Here is a 13,395-nt window from a genome sequence, read left to right as displayed (position 1 = left end):
CATATAGATGCTGGAAACCAAATCAGGTCCTCTGGAAGAACTGCCAGTGCTCTCAGCCTCTGAGCCGTCTCTCCAGTTCACAAGTTTTACCATTTTAAAAGCCAGAACACTGGTTTGAATCTTTGTTGGTACAAACAGAAAAAAAAAAAAAAAAAAAAAAAAAAAAAAAAAAAAAAAAGATGTATTCAGAATTTTCTTCTTGTAGTTGTTTCTTGGTGTGGGTATTGTTTTAGGGTCGGCAGACTGGCCAAAATAAGAGATTGGTCCCAAATAAAATGAACATTGTCAACAAATATTCCAGCTTCCTGCTGGAGTGGGCAGCCATGACCCGCAGGAGATTCCTTCTGCAGTAGGCTGAGTTATTGGCGTGTATGGCTACCACAAGGCCAGGGCTGGCCGCCCTGGTTGACCCCTGCCACCTGCAGGTAAAGCAGAGGCACCACAAAGGCTATTCTTGACCTGGAAGCTTAGTCTAGAAGTTACACCTTTTTGCAGCAGTCCATTCCTTTAGCAGCCACCCTACCCCACCCCACCTCTACGCCACCCCCCTGCTTCTCAAGGGTAGCAAACTTGCTCCAACCCAAACATCATTTTATTGAGTTTCTGAACTATTTCTGTACATTGACAACACGTGACTGTTTTCTGGTCTGTAGGTAATGTATTAAGAGGACACACTAGCAATGCCGTCTTTTAAGAGGTATATTGTTTGAAAGGGAAAGATAAGTGTTAGGAACTTTCCCCAGCAGAGTTTTGAACCCTGGCCTGAGTAGTCCAGAAAAGTGTGCCTGAGGCCCTGGGAGTTGGGAACCGCTCTGTTCTGTAGTGGGCCTTTCTTTGATCTTGTCACAACAGAATGGACCTTTTACAACATGGGACATTGTTCTTTGAGATTCATAACATGTTAAGTCTAAGAAACACTGTGTCCCCACCTGCTGTTAGAGTCTTATGGTACATAGGAAGGAAGGCTCTGAGAAGCTCTGAGGTTAATAAATGTCTGTCTTCATGAGGACTTCAAAACTTGGGCTGCCTTAAAACCCAATTCTTACATAACATTCCTATCAGTTCTTATATAACATTCCTATGTAAAGACACTGGTCCTTAGGTCCTTTTACCTCAGCCTAATCAGATGAAGAGCAGCTTGGACTTAACTGCACTGTCATGTTCTGAGGGCTTATTAAACAGGTTAGTATGCAAACTCAGAGCCTCAACATAGGTGTCAACTTGAGATGACAAGTATTTGCCTATTGTGGTGTTGTTATTATACTGCCACATTCTAACTTGAGTGGCTGATACTTTGTGCTGACACCTACTGATTTGTTATGTGACAGGGTCTCACTGTGTAACCCTGGCTTCCCTGAAACTCACTATGTAGAACAGTCTGGACTCACATAGATCTGCCTGCTCTGCCTCCACGCCATGCCTGGTTGAGACTTAATGGTTTTAAGAACAGCAGTTTACTTGAAGAGCCATGCTAGACATTTATTTGCTTTATGAGTTGACCCTTTGTCAGCAGAGGTTCATCAAACCCTCCAGAAGAGAAGGCAGAGAAGCACGGGCTGTGGGAGACGGTGCCTCCACCCTGCAGACTTGGACTCCAGCACCGACATCCTCCTGCTTCACCTCTGCCTCTTTTCTCTCTTTCTGGGACCAACCCTGAACTTCGTAGACATTAAGCCTAATCAGATTGAAGAAAGGTGTCTCTGGAGAATCTCTGTATCTCATCATGTGGGCCCAGAGTTAGATTAAGAAATAAGATAATGAGACGAGACAAAGCAAGCAAGTACTGGAAGACAGACTTGAAGTCATACTGCTTCTCTTACTTAGCAAAGGGAGTCGTTAAGATCCTATCAGTACCCACATCTCTCTCGTCCCACAGCTTGTATTCACTTGGTGCCCAGTCTGTGCCTCCACAGCAGGTCCCCACTTTATTAAGACCTCCTCCTGAGCCCAAGCAGGTCACATTTTCTGTCTAGGCTCCATCTTCTTTTGAGGACACCCCAAATGTTCTCTCTTTTTGGGGGCCCACTGTGCCAGTTCACTACCTCCCTGGAGGTGGGAGGCCTTGCTGTAGTCTGAAGCCTTGGAGTGAGTGACTGGTAGGTTTGACTCCAGGCCACTATGCCCTCCGTGGAGTTTGAATTTCTGCCTCTTCTAGGGCTGAGCCTCCATATTCTTCAGCTGTGAATGTGATGATGTCATCTGCCTCATAAAATTTTTAAGATTATAGGGGAGCTGTCAGGTGGTGTGCACTTGGGAGGCAGAGGCAGGCAGATCTCTGAATTTGAGGCCAACCTGGTCTACAGAGTAAAGTTCCAGGACAGCCATGACTACACTGAGAAACCCTGTCTCAAAAAAAAAAAAAAAAAAAAAAAAAAAAAAAAAAAAAAAATTTATATAGGTAGCATGAACTGATTTAACACAAGAGAGGCACACAGTAGGTGCTTATTGTTTCTATTTTCCTATTTCTGATGTCTTAATGTATACCTTGTATTTCCTCTATTATTTCTCACTTAAAAAAGAAATAAATATTCTTTTTTTACTTTTTTTTTTCAAATAAATACTTCAGAAATAATACTTTAAAGCAGTTTTGGTGATTGTAAAGTGTGTATTTGATCTGGTCAGTGAAAGAAGAGACAAAAAGAGTGGGTGTGGTGACAGTAGCAGGGAGAGAGCCAGGTCATAAGGAGGCTGCATCTACCAGCAAGCGCCAGGAGAGTTGAGCATGTGGAAGTGGCCAGAGAAGCCCAGAGTCTTGGAGCCACACTATGGAGGGATGCGGATGTCAGGCTATAAAGTCAGCCTTTCAGCAAGAAGAGGATGCTGACAGGTGTTTTGGTTTTTGCTTTTGTTTTTTGTTTGTTAGTTTGGTTTAGTTTGAGCTTTTTAAGATTTTATTTATTATCAATTTATTTATTTTTATGATTTAAGACAGGGTTTCTCTGTATAGCTTTGGTTGTCCTGAGACTCACTCTGTAGACCAATCTGGCCTTGAATTCACAGAGATCTGCCTGCCTCTGCCTCCCCAGTACTGGGATTAAAGCTGTGTGCCACCACTGCCCATCTAAGATGTATTTTTATTATATTAATTTATTTTATTATATTTATTATAATTTTAATAACTGTAATTGTTATTTTTATTGTATTTAATTATATTAATGGGGGAGGGTGTGTGTGCACATAAGGACAGATTCCTGACTGGCTCCCTTGGAGCTGGACTTACAGGGGGTTGTGAGCTGCACGTAATTAATTGTTTAGTTGTTCCTCCAACCCCCTTTTTAAATTAATTAGTTGTTCAATTGATTTCTTTCTGAGACAAAGTATCACTGTGCAGCACTGGATGACCTGGAACTTACTATGCATACTAGGCTGGTCTTGAACTCACAGAAGTATGCCTGCCTCTGCCTCTCAGAGTGCTGGGGTCAAAGGCATGTGCTACCATGCCCAGCTTTTAATTTTTTAAAAAAGCAGAGTGATCCGATTTAAAATGTTTTGAATGTCCTCTGAGTGTAGTTCAGGAAAGCAGTAGTGACAGATGTGCTTCACTGTGTGGAGTTAGCATCCCGTTTGTCTCACTGTGGATTTGGAATGGATCTTCAGGCATGCCAGACCCAGTAACATAGAACCTAGAAAACAAAGTCTTTTACACTAGGAATTTGCATCCTTTTTACGTCTAATACAGTTCTCTTTTGATTCAGAAGTAACAGGAGCTCACCTTAATTTGGAAAAAGAATTGTTTTTAGGCAGATATGGTTGCACCCTCCTCTAATCTCAGCACTCATGAGGCTGATGCGCAAGGATTGCTGTGAGTGAGGCTAGCCTGGGCTACATGATAAGTTCTAAGCCAGCCTAGTCTACTTAGCAAGACCCTGTCTCAAACAACAACAACAAAAACAAACAAACAAAAAAAAACCAACCAGCCCCAGAGCTTCCCCCAAACAAACTCAAACAAGAAGTGTGGGACTGGGGATTGATCCCCACATACTAGACAAGTGCTCTACCATTGAGCTATATGCCCACCACTTCTGGTTTTTACTTTCTTTGAGAGAGACTATAAGTTGCCAACTCTGCTCTCAGACTTTCCATTGTCCTGCCTCAGCCTCCTGAGGGGGGAAAAAAAAATAACTGGTTTGGCTTATGTCACTGGAAACCCAAGGGCAAGGCCAGAGGACTGTATGATACCATTAAGACTAAGTCTGTGGTGTTGAGTTCTTTCACAGACAAGCATTCTGTAAGAGGAGCCACCTGGCCTCAAACACTTCATTCCCACCTGGAAAGCACTCTCCATGGTCTTGTTTTGAACTTATCCCTGAACTAGTCACAGTTGGCAGGAGAGTGAGATATGAGATGCCATGACTGAAATTTAACTGGGCCTGAGTCTATCCACCCCATGAGAAAAGAGGCCTGCATAAATGACAGCCTCCCCAGTGTTTGTGATGCAAGTCGACGAAGTTCTTGAAAACAGATATTGGGCAGGAGACACAAACACGCATGCACACATGACAGCTTGCAGAGGCAGGGGGGGAGAGGGAGAGAGGGCAGAAGAGGGAAAGAGCTTTTGCTTCAGCAGTAGCTTAGTGGGCAAAGTAAGACATGCAAACCTGAAGACCTAAGTTTAATCCCCAGAACCCACATGACAAACTAGACATGGTGGTACACACTTGTAATCACGGCACTGGGGAGGCAGAGGCAGGCAGGCCTCTGGGGTTTGCTGGCTAGTCAGCCCTCTCTACTCACCAAGCTGCAGGCCAGGGAACAAGGAACCAGGGCAGTGGCACAAGTCTTTAATCTCAGCATTCGAATGGCAAGTAGATCTCCAAATTAAGAGGCCAGCCTGGCCTACATAGTGAGTTCCTGGATAGCCAGGGCTACATAGGGAGACCCTGTCTTGAAAAAAATCAAGCAACAACTGCAAAACACCAAGGCAGATGGCTTCTGAGGAATGGCATCCAAGGATGATGTCTGACCTCCACAGACACACCCACAAACACATTCTCTCTCTCTCTCTCTCTCTCTCTCTCTCTCTCTCTCTCTCTCTCTCTCTCTCTCTCTCTCTCACACACACACACACACACACACACACAATGAAAAGGAGAGGAGCACGCCACATGAGCCTGGAGAAGACACGGGAGCCGGTGACAAGTGCAGAGTGTGGAGATGAGCAGCCGCAGGCTCAGGGCTCAGCCTCCACTGCGTTTCTTAATTCTGCTTCAACACCTGTACATTCTGTTTTCCTTTATTAAAAACTGTACTTCGATGGAAATACTTTTGTAGCCAGTTATGCTTCACAGCCCCTGGATGAGAGCTGGCCACGGTAAGCGAGCTATCTAGATGTGATGCATGTGATTGTTCTATAGAGACATTTAACACAGGGAGAGCCTCTTTTTAACATGGTTTCACTTTAACTGTCTTCAGTGCTGGTTTAGACTTACTTATTATTTTAGTTGTTGGTTTTTGTTTTGTTTTTTAATAATCAAGACAGGATCTTTTCTAGCCCAGGCTGGCTTCTAATTTGTAATGTAACCGAGGATGGCCTTGAACTACAGATTCTCCAGATTAACCCTAATCCTAACCCTAACCTCTAAAATTAGAGACATGTTCCACTATGATTTGGGGATCGGGGGAGACTGGGTCTCTCTATATAGTCTAGGCTGTCCTGGAGCTTGCTATGTAGACCAGGCTAGCCTTGAACTTGCAGCAATCCTCCCATTTCTGCTTCCCAAGAGTCTAGCCTAGTTAGGTATTTTTAACATCAAATTTGTTTTATCTTAGAAAATTTAAGTCTTAAGCTAGGTGTGGTGGTACATGCCTGCAATCCCAACACTTTAGAAGTAGGAGAATCACAAGTTTGAGATTAGCTGAGTGACATAGAAAGCTCCAGGTAGCCTAAGATGTAAAAGGAATCTGTCTCAAATTACAACATCAAAAAACCCCTCAGCCTTTCTGTGTATAATTCTGATCTTGTAAGAAAATATAGAACAAAAATTACTTAAGCAAATCTAGATTCAAATAGAAACATATTATGAAACATTTACCAACAAAATGTCTGATTTGGTAGTCTAATGGTAGGAAGAAACAAACCCCCTCTCTGGCATTTCTTAGTCAGTAGTTCTTGAATAAAAGATTCCTAAATTGAACCTGTGTGCCATGAGTTTGGTTTCGTCTCTGAGCACGCTGTATTGTATAACGGTGGCCCACCATGGTATTAGTGCAGCGCCTGTGTGGGTGTGGCATTGTTTTACACCTCCATGTCAGACGGATGAGAGTCTTAAATGTATATATCACCAGGGCATGGCCCACACCTGTAATCCCAGAAGCTGGGATGCTGAAACAGGAGGATTGCCATGAGTTCAAGGTTAGCCTAAGATACAGTGTAAGAGACTGTCTTAAAAAAAAAAAAATACATTTAAAGAAAGAAACTGAGTCTCAACTCCGAGTCTCCTTACTGATTCTTTGGGCTAATACTGGCTGAGCCCTTATCATGAATAATGTAGTCTGGATCCAAGAAGGGGATCAAGATGGCTGACAGCCCTCTCTCACATAGGCCCTCTGCCTCCACAGGAGTCCTGAGTCTCAAGTCTGTAAGATAATACAGTGGTATATAAGTCAGAAAAGGCAGATCTTCAGACAGATACACTTTATCTCAGTATCTAAGAAAAAGGACTTTGCTTCTCGGAGCCCTGGGATTGGCCAGGTGAATATTTTCATAGGATGGCTAGGAAACACATTGCACTTCGTGGCCTTCCTCATGAGAGAGCAAAGTGTTTGCATCCTGGATTACCAAAGCGCGCGCGCACACACACACACACACACACACACACACACACTCAGGGCACATGATGAGGGGTAACTTATCTGTACCTAGAATAAGGCTCACTGTCTCTTAGAGGTGTCAGCCTTCCTTTGACCAGTTCCAGACAGCATTCAAGTGTGCCCAGCTAGCTGATGTTATGCAGTGGATTCCATTAGTTATCCTGGGAATCAGAGCTGTGGGTCCTGAGAGATTCTTCAGTCTGGCCTCCTCTCCACAGTGGTGAGCAAAGGGAGGCCAGGGCATTTCAGGTAACTCTTAGTTAGAGGAGCCAGCTGTCAAGCCCTGGCCTGAAGCACTCCGTTGGTTCCATAGCTAAGCTTCTTTGCTTTTTATGTCGTTCTGGTTTCTAAAGGCAACAGCCTGCTTGGAAAGAGGAAAAGCATCCTGGATTCAGGCTAACATCTGCACTTAACAGGTATGTGGGCTGATTCATAGAAGTACATTTTCAAGAAGGAGACGATTTGATTAGCCAGGTAGTCTTTACATATTAGCTTGCTGCTCAGTTTGTTTATATCAGTTATGTTTATATGAATCAATTACAGAGAAAAAAATCATTGAGTATGTAGGAGATGGTGTGGTCAGTAAGAACATGGGGTCTAGCGGGGACCACCAAAGTTTGCCTCCTAGCATGGGATCCTGGGCAAAGTAACTTCCTTCCCCTTTGTTTGCATATATGAACATGAAGGTACTTGTACCCATTATGGGGTGGCTGTAGGGACTAAATAGGATGTTCCATGGAGGCACAGTGTACAGTAAATATCAGCTTTTCTCGAGGTTACTTTGGGCCGTACTTTAGGAAGGACCTGGGTCATTTTTTCAATCCCAACATGACAAGAAAGATTGTCCTTTTCTGCTTTAAGAGGACAGATGGCTTGCCCCAAACCCTTTCGCTAATATGCTAGGGGGTGGAATTTGAAAACAAAACCCTTGAATCAGGCTGCAATCCCAGTACTCCAGAAGCTAAGGCAGGAGGACTGCAAGTTGTAAACCAGATTGGGCTATAGAGTTGAACCTTGGGAAAAAAAATTTTTTTAATTAAAAATGTTTTAGCAGTGTACAGGAGAGGTAGAGTTGTGAGCAGCCCCTGTGACCACTGGAAACAGTTCTGTCTTGACCGGCATTCTGCCAGTCTGACTCCTCTCTTCCTCGTATGTCATTCCATGACCAGCTAGATAAAGCCTCTCTCACCTGTAAGTACCCTACAGTAAGAGGCCAACAAGAGGTAACCACAATGCAATTAACAAAATTAATAATCATTTTCTCTACATGGTCCCATAGCCAGTCCACATCCCCATTTTCAGTCATCTCTGTGTTTGACTGATGTCTCCTGGGTTTCTGTGACTCTGTGCCAGAGCTGGGAGCCCCCAGGGCTCACACCGTTTCTGCTGGATCCCAGGATCCTCCCCTTTCACCTCTTCTCTCCTCTGAAGCCACGTGGTTTAAGTCACATGAAGCTGTTGCCTGGAGCAGACCATGAAGAACCATTTAGGCTAACAAAGTTGCTCATGTGCCCCTTATGACAGACAGTCTGATTTGACCTTTGGGTAGAGTAAATAAATAGTTGCCGCCTTTTGGAGCTGAAGTTGTGTGCACACACTAGAGCTCTCTGGGAGCATTTGAAACACTTGATACTGATCAGCAGCTCCCAAACTTTTGTCTAGGAGTATTTACACTCTGAAAAACGATCAAAGCACTGAAAGAACATTTTTCCATGTGAGTATAGCTGTCGGTACTCAGCTGCTGCCGCTGAGAGAGGACTGATGGAGAACTGAAGTGTACCCATTGGTGCATTTCAGCATGCAGCAGTCAACCCACTACATGCCAAAGTAAATGTAAATTTTATATATATATATATATATATATATATATATATATATATATACACACACACACACACACACACACACACACACACACACACACACACACACAATATCATTTTCTAAAACAAACGAGAACAGCCACATTAACCTCTGGCAGGTGGAGTCATTGTCTGCGTTCAGTCTGTTGTGCCATGACAGTGCACAGCTGCTGGAGTGCCCCACCATGCCATCAGAGGGTAAGAGTGAAGACCGTAGGTGGTAGCATTTTGACCTCACATTCTCCCTGAAAAGGGCTTAAGAACCACTGTTTCAGGTGCTTTTCCACATTGGCACAAGGATTCTCAGAAAGCCTACTACAGACACAGACTGAACTGGCCTGAGACTAGTTACAGAGACGAAGAGGGTGGTCTTAGGGAAGCGAGAATCTGACACTGGCCTTGTGTAATTAGCATCAGAGTGTAAGGCTATCCAAATACAAATTAAACTCCTTTTGGACATAGGTTGGTACTCTAATGCCTTTTTGATATAAAGTACTGAAGGTAGGTCCTGACCCTTCAAGGTATGTGTATTTGTAAGTCTATTATTCTCATCTTTTCTCCTGTTGATAATATTCAGAAAAAAATGCATTCCACAAAGGAAAAAATGGATTTTCAGTCAGATTCTCTCCTCGCCTCCGTAGGACCAATTCTGATTCTGCTCTTCACACGAGTGCTCTGAGCACCAAACCCCAGGACCCCTATGGAGGAGGAGGCCAGTCAGCCTGGCCTGCCCCATACATGGGTAAGACACACAGGCCTCTGCTAACAGCCTTTGTGCTTTCTGCTTCTGTGCTGTATGCAGTGCATGCCCTTCCCAGGTTTGGTGGTCTTCAGAGCAGAGCTCGCAGCAGAGGAAGTGTGTGCTCGTGGCAGCGTTAGAGTGCATCCCTTCCTTGCTTCTTTCATGGCTCCTGCTTCCTTCCCTGTTGGCATCTGCTGGCTCTGGCTTCCTCTTCCCTGTGGTACCAGCGCTGTCCCTAGGCACGCACATCTTTTGCACAGGCTCCTGCAGTAGCATCCAGGCTGCTCTTGTCCTGTGCACAGCCTTACAGCCTAATCTTATGTTGAGCTCTCCAAGGCCTCCTTTTGTTCGAAGATCTGGTAAGACCAGATTAGAAGGAGCTTCTCTTTGTGTGTCCATGGACCTTAGATGGCTGAACCTCTGGATGAGGCAAACCCTCCCAGGGGCCAGCAGTACTGGCACAGGCTGTCCCTCTGGAAGGAATAATCAAGACTGGGGCCAGGGGAGAGTCATGGAGACCTCTCTACGGGAAGGCATGTCCCAAAGAACAAGACAGGGGTGGGGATGGGGGGAGGAAACAGAATGGAAACTGAGTATCGTCATCTGCTCCTTGCTCCCCACTTCTACTTAGAACATGTTTCTGTGGTCCAGAGAAAGTCTGAAAGAGAAAGGCCAGAACCACGGAAGGGAGGGCAGGCCTGCGCTCTGCTTCCGCTGGTTTTTGGTTTTGGTTTGTTTTATTTTGTTTTGTTTGTTTGTTTGGTTTTTTCGAGACAGGGTTTCTCTGTGCAACCCTGGCTGTCCTGGAACTCACGCTGTAGACCAGGCTGGCCTCGAACTCAGAAATTCGCCTGCCTCTGCCTCCCAAGTGCTGGGATTAAAGGCGTGCGCCACCACCGCCTGGCTTCTGCTTCCATTGTTAACCCTCTCTGCTCCTCATACTGTCCTGCCTTTACTACAGCCCACCTCAAGACTTTGTCTGGAATGACAGGAACCGCAACATACCACCACCCGCCCCACCCCCAGCCGAGTCCTCACAGCTGTGTGAACTCGCCAGTGTTCTGTGGTTTCATCCTGTTCCTACATCTTCCTCTCCTCCCGAAGTGTAAAAACCTCAACTGTCTGTACTCAGTGAAGCCTTTTATGACCTTCCTCCCTCTCTGGTCCTGAGCTACCCATGTCCTCCCCTGTCCCAGCCTCCTACAAGCAAGTGCTGTGACAACTGCTTCTTCAAGTAGACGTCTATCTCTCTGCCTGGGGTGAATTTCTTGAAGGCAGTATTTTAAAAGTCTTGTCCTACCTGACACAGTGCCTAGTACAGCAAGGCACGCTTACTGCTGAAATGCAAAGAAGTCACATAGCACACCCTTAAACTCACTGTAGGTGCTCACTTCTTCTAGCCTGCACGCAAAATAAGGATGCTTTCTTCAGATACTTCCCAAGCCTGTCTGTCTGGGCCTTCTCATCTAGAAAGAACATGAGCTGGAGTTCTCTGTTGCACTCATAGACTGACTGTGTGTGAGGACTGGCCTTCATACTAGCTTTGCTAGTTTTCTTTACAGTTATGGTCTATTTAAAGCCTAAAATATTGGTTTCTTTTGAAGTGAGCCATTCGTGATCTTTCTTCCTTACATATAGTACAGACAGGATTTGATGTAATTGTTATTATATTTGTTCCCTTTGTACAATTCATTTGTTGAAATGACTCTTTGCTTGTAAAGTCTGAGAGCTTTGGAGCTGGTCAGGGACATCAGCCATATTTCCACACATGGGAATATGAGAGGGAAGTTGGAGTTGGATGTGGGTCATGAAGAGTGTTAGAGAAGTGGGGTGTGTAGGAGGTTAGAGATTGGCTCTGGGATAGGTAGAGATGGATACGTATAAACAAAGCCTTAAAAAGCAGAGACTGTAACCAGTGGAGCACCTGTGTGCACAGCAAGGTCTTTGCCACGCTGACTGGGAGCCAGCTAGCCTAGTAGGGTCATCCCTGGAACCCCTGTATTCCTGCCTCGGCTTTGTCCTCTGTGCTGAGATTATCCTTTCCTAGAAGGGACTAAATTTTAGGCCTAGAGAGGACAAGGGAATCATGGGTAATTTAAGGAACATTTGAGCTCCTATGTAAAGAGAAAGTAACTAAAAAAACTGAATTAAGTTATTCTAAGACTAACTTGGTCTCTGAGGGAAGAGGTGAGAGCTGCCAGCAGGTGTGAGGCTGCCTGGAGAGGAGGGGCAGCCAATACACTGATCCATGCAACAAGAAACCAGGAGAGGAAGGGCACGTCTGAGGCAGGGCTCTGGGGTTGCCTTGGGAACTTTGGTGGTCTCTCCTTTTCATGTCAGTGTTAGAAATTGTGGGGTCACAGTATCTGCCAGCTACAGAAGGTGGGCCCATGCCAGCATGGATGTCTGCACTGTGTGCCTGCTCCTGCAGTCGCCTTCAAGCACCACAGAACTCAGAAACACATCCAAATATGGATGTGTTTACATGGGAAAGCCAGTGTGTTTAAAATATTATTCAAGTCTCCAAGGATGAGAATTATTTCTGGAGAATTATATTTGTTGGTGGGAGCTATTTTAAATGGTTTTTATGTATTTTCCCCCTGTAATTCATTAAAGTTTTTCATTTTCTTTCCTTTTGGATTTTAAAAATATCAACTAGCTTCACAAAAAAGTATTTCTTTTTATAGGACCCACCAAATAAAGTAAAAATTTTAAAAGTGATGGGAAAATATAATCAAAAGCCCAGAACTAGGTTCTGTAGTCAGAACAATAGCAATGACCCTTTCTGGGAATCTTTGCTGGGCACAGTGATGGAAGCCCTTCGCCACTGTCACTATTGGGAGCAGATCACGAGGGAGCATCTGCGTGTAGCATAGCTGCACGAGCCATTCCCAAGAAGCAAAGCCATTAGCCTGATACATGGTTGGTAGTGTTCATAATGGTCATTAAGTTACATAACAATTACACATATGATATGAAGTCATAATGACAGAAATAAACTTTTATACAACCAAACAGGGTTTTTATAATTTCTCTCTTCTTGTTTAATGGCCCATTTCCCTGGTAGCATGTGCAGTTTAATTACTGTTTGGTATACACATCTGGATGGGTCAGCACAGTAGCTCTCTGTGACGTTTGCCCTGTCTCACAGCCTAACTTTAACCCCAAATTGCCCCCTCTCATAGTAGATTGGAGAAAGAGCTAAAGTGGCCCTTATTAGCAGCCTAGGAGCTAAGAGCAAAAGAGTGCAGACTGACTGCCAGCAGCCATCCCTGAGGACTGTAGACCCTTTAGCCTCCGCTGAGGGGCAGAGATGTAATCTGTATCTCTGTCCCTTCAACCAGCAGTGAGCTCTGACTCACAGCAGTAAGGAGACTGTTTAAATGAAATAGCCTCAAGAGAGCTAAACCTGTTATTGACACTTGTCTACCTGACACAAGGCCTTCAGGTCTAAAGAGTCACCAAGAGCTGGGGAGAAGGCTCAGCAGGTAAAATAATGGCCATGCAAACACAAGAGCCCATTTGTGTCCCCAGAATCCATGTAAAAGTCAAATGTTGCAGTGTACACCAGTAATCCAAGTACGTCTGAGAAGGAAGGAAGTAGAGACAGGAGAATCCCCAAAGGTCATGGGCCAGACAGCATGGGGTGTGCAGCAGCAAAGGAGAGAGCCTATCTCAAAGAAGGTTTAGGTTGAGGACCAACACCCAAGGTTGTCCTCTGACCTCCACGTGCACATGGATCATATGTATACACATTCACATACACACACACACACACACACACACAGAGGGAGAGGGAGGGAGGGAAGGAGAGAAGAGGAGAGAGAAGGGGGGTCTAGACGAGAAGACTGCGATTCTAGAAACTTCTCTTAGGATGCACTGTGCTTACCATATCTTCACCCTGTCTTTCTACTTCACGTTAAGTCTGTGAGGAGCTATTTAGGCTTGCCAGCCATGAGAGCACATTACAAGAACATGGAC

General features: G+C 44.8%; 1 protein-coding gene across 5 annotated transcripts in view; it reads left to right on the top strand.

The window, feature by feature from the left end:
- Window positions 1–13,395, top strand: part of Crtc3 (CREB regulated transcription coactivator 3) — a 103,694-nt gene that overhangs the window by 64,514 nt on the left and 25,785 nt on the right. For all 5 annotated transcript variants that reach the window (XM_034501010.2, XM_076936701.1, XM_034501005.2 and 2 more), the window contains exons 4-6: window positions 5,250–5,311; window positions 7,164–7,226; window positions 9,314–9,414. In XM_034501010.2, the coding sequence (XP_034356901.1) occupies window positions 5,250–5,311; window positions 7,164–7,226; window positions 9,314–9,414 (226 nt within the window). The remainder of the gene's footprint in view (window positions 1–5,249; window positions 5,312–7,163; window positions 7,227–9,313; window positions 9,415–13,395) is intronic.

This window comes from Arvicanthis niloticus, chromosome 1 (assembly GCF_011762505.2).
Source record: "Arvicanthis niloticus isolate mArvNil1 chromosome 1, mArvNil1.pat.X, whole genome shotgun sequence".
Taxonomy (NCBI): Eukaryota; Metazoa; Chordata; class Mammalia; order Rodentia; family Muridae; genus Arvicanthis; species Arvicanthis niloticus.
This window is presented reverse-complemented; position numbering and strand designations above follow the sequence as displayed.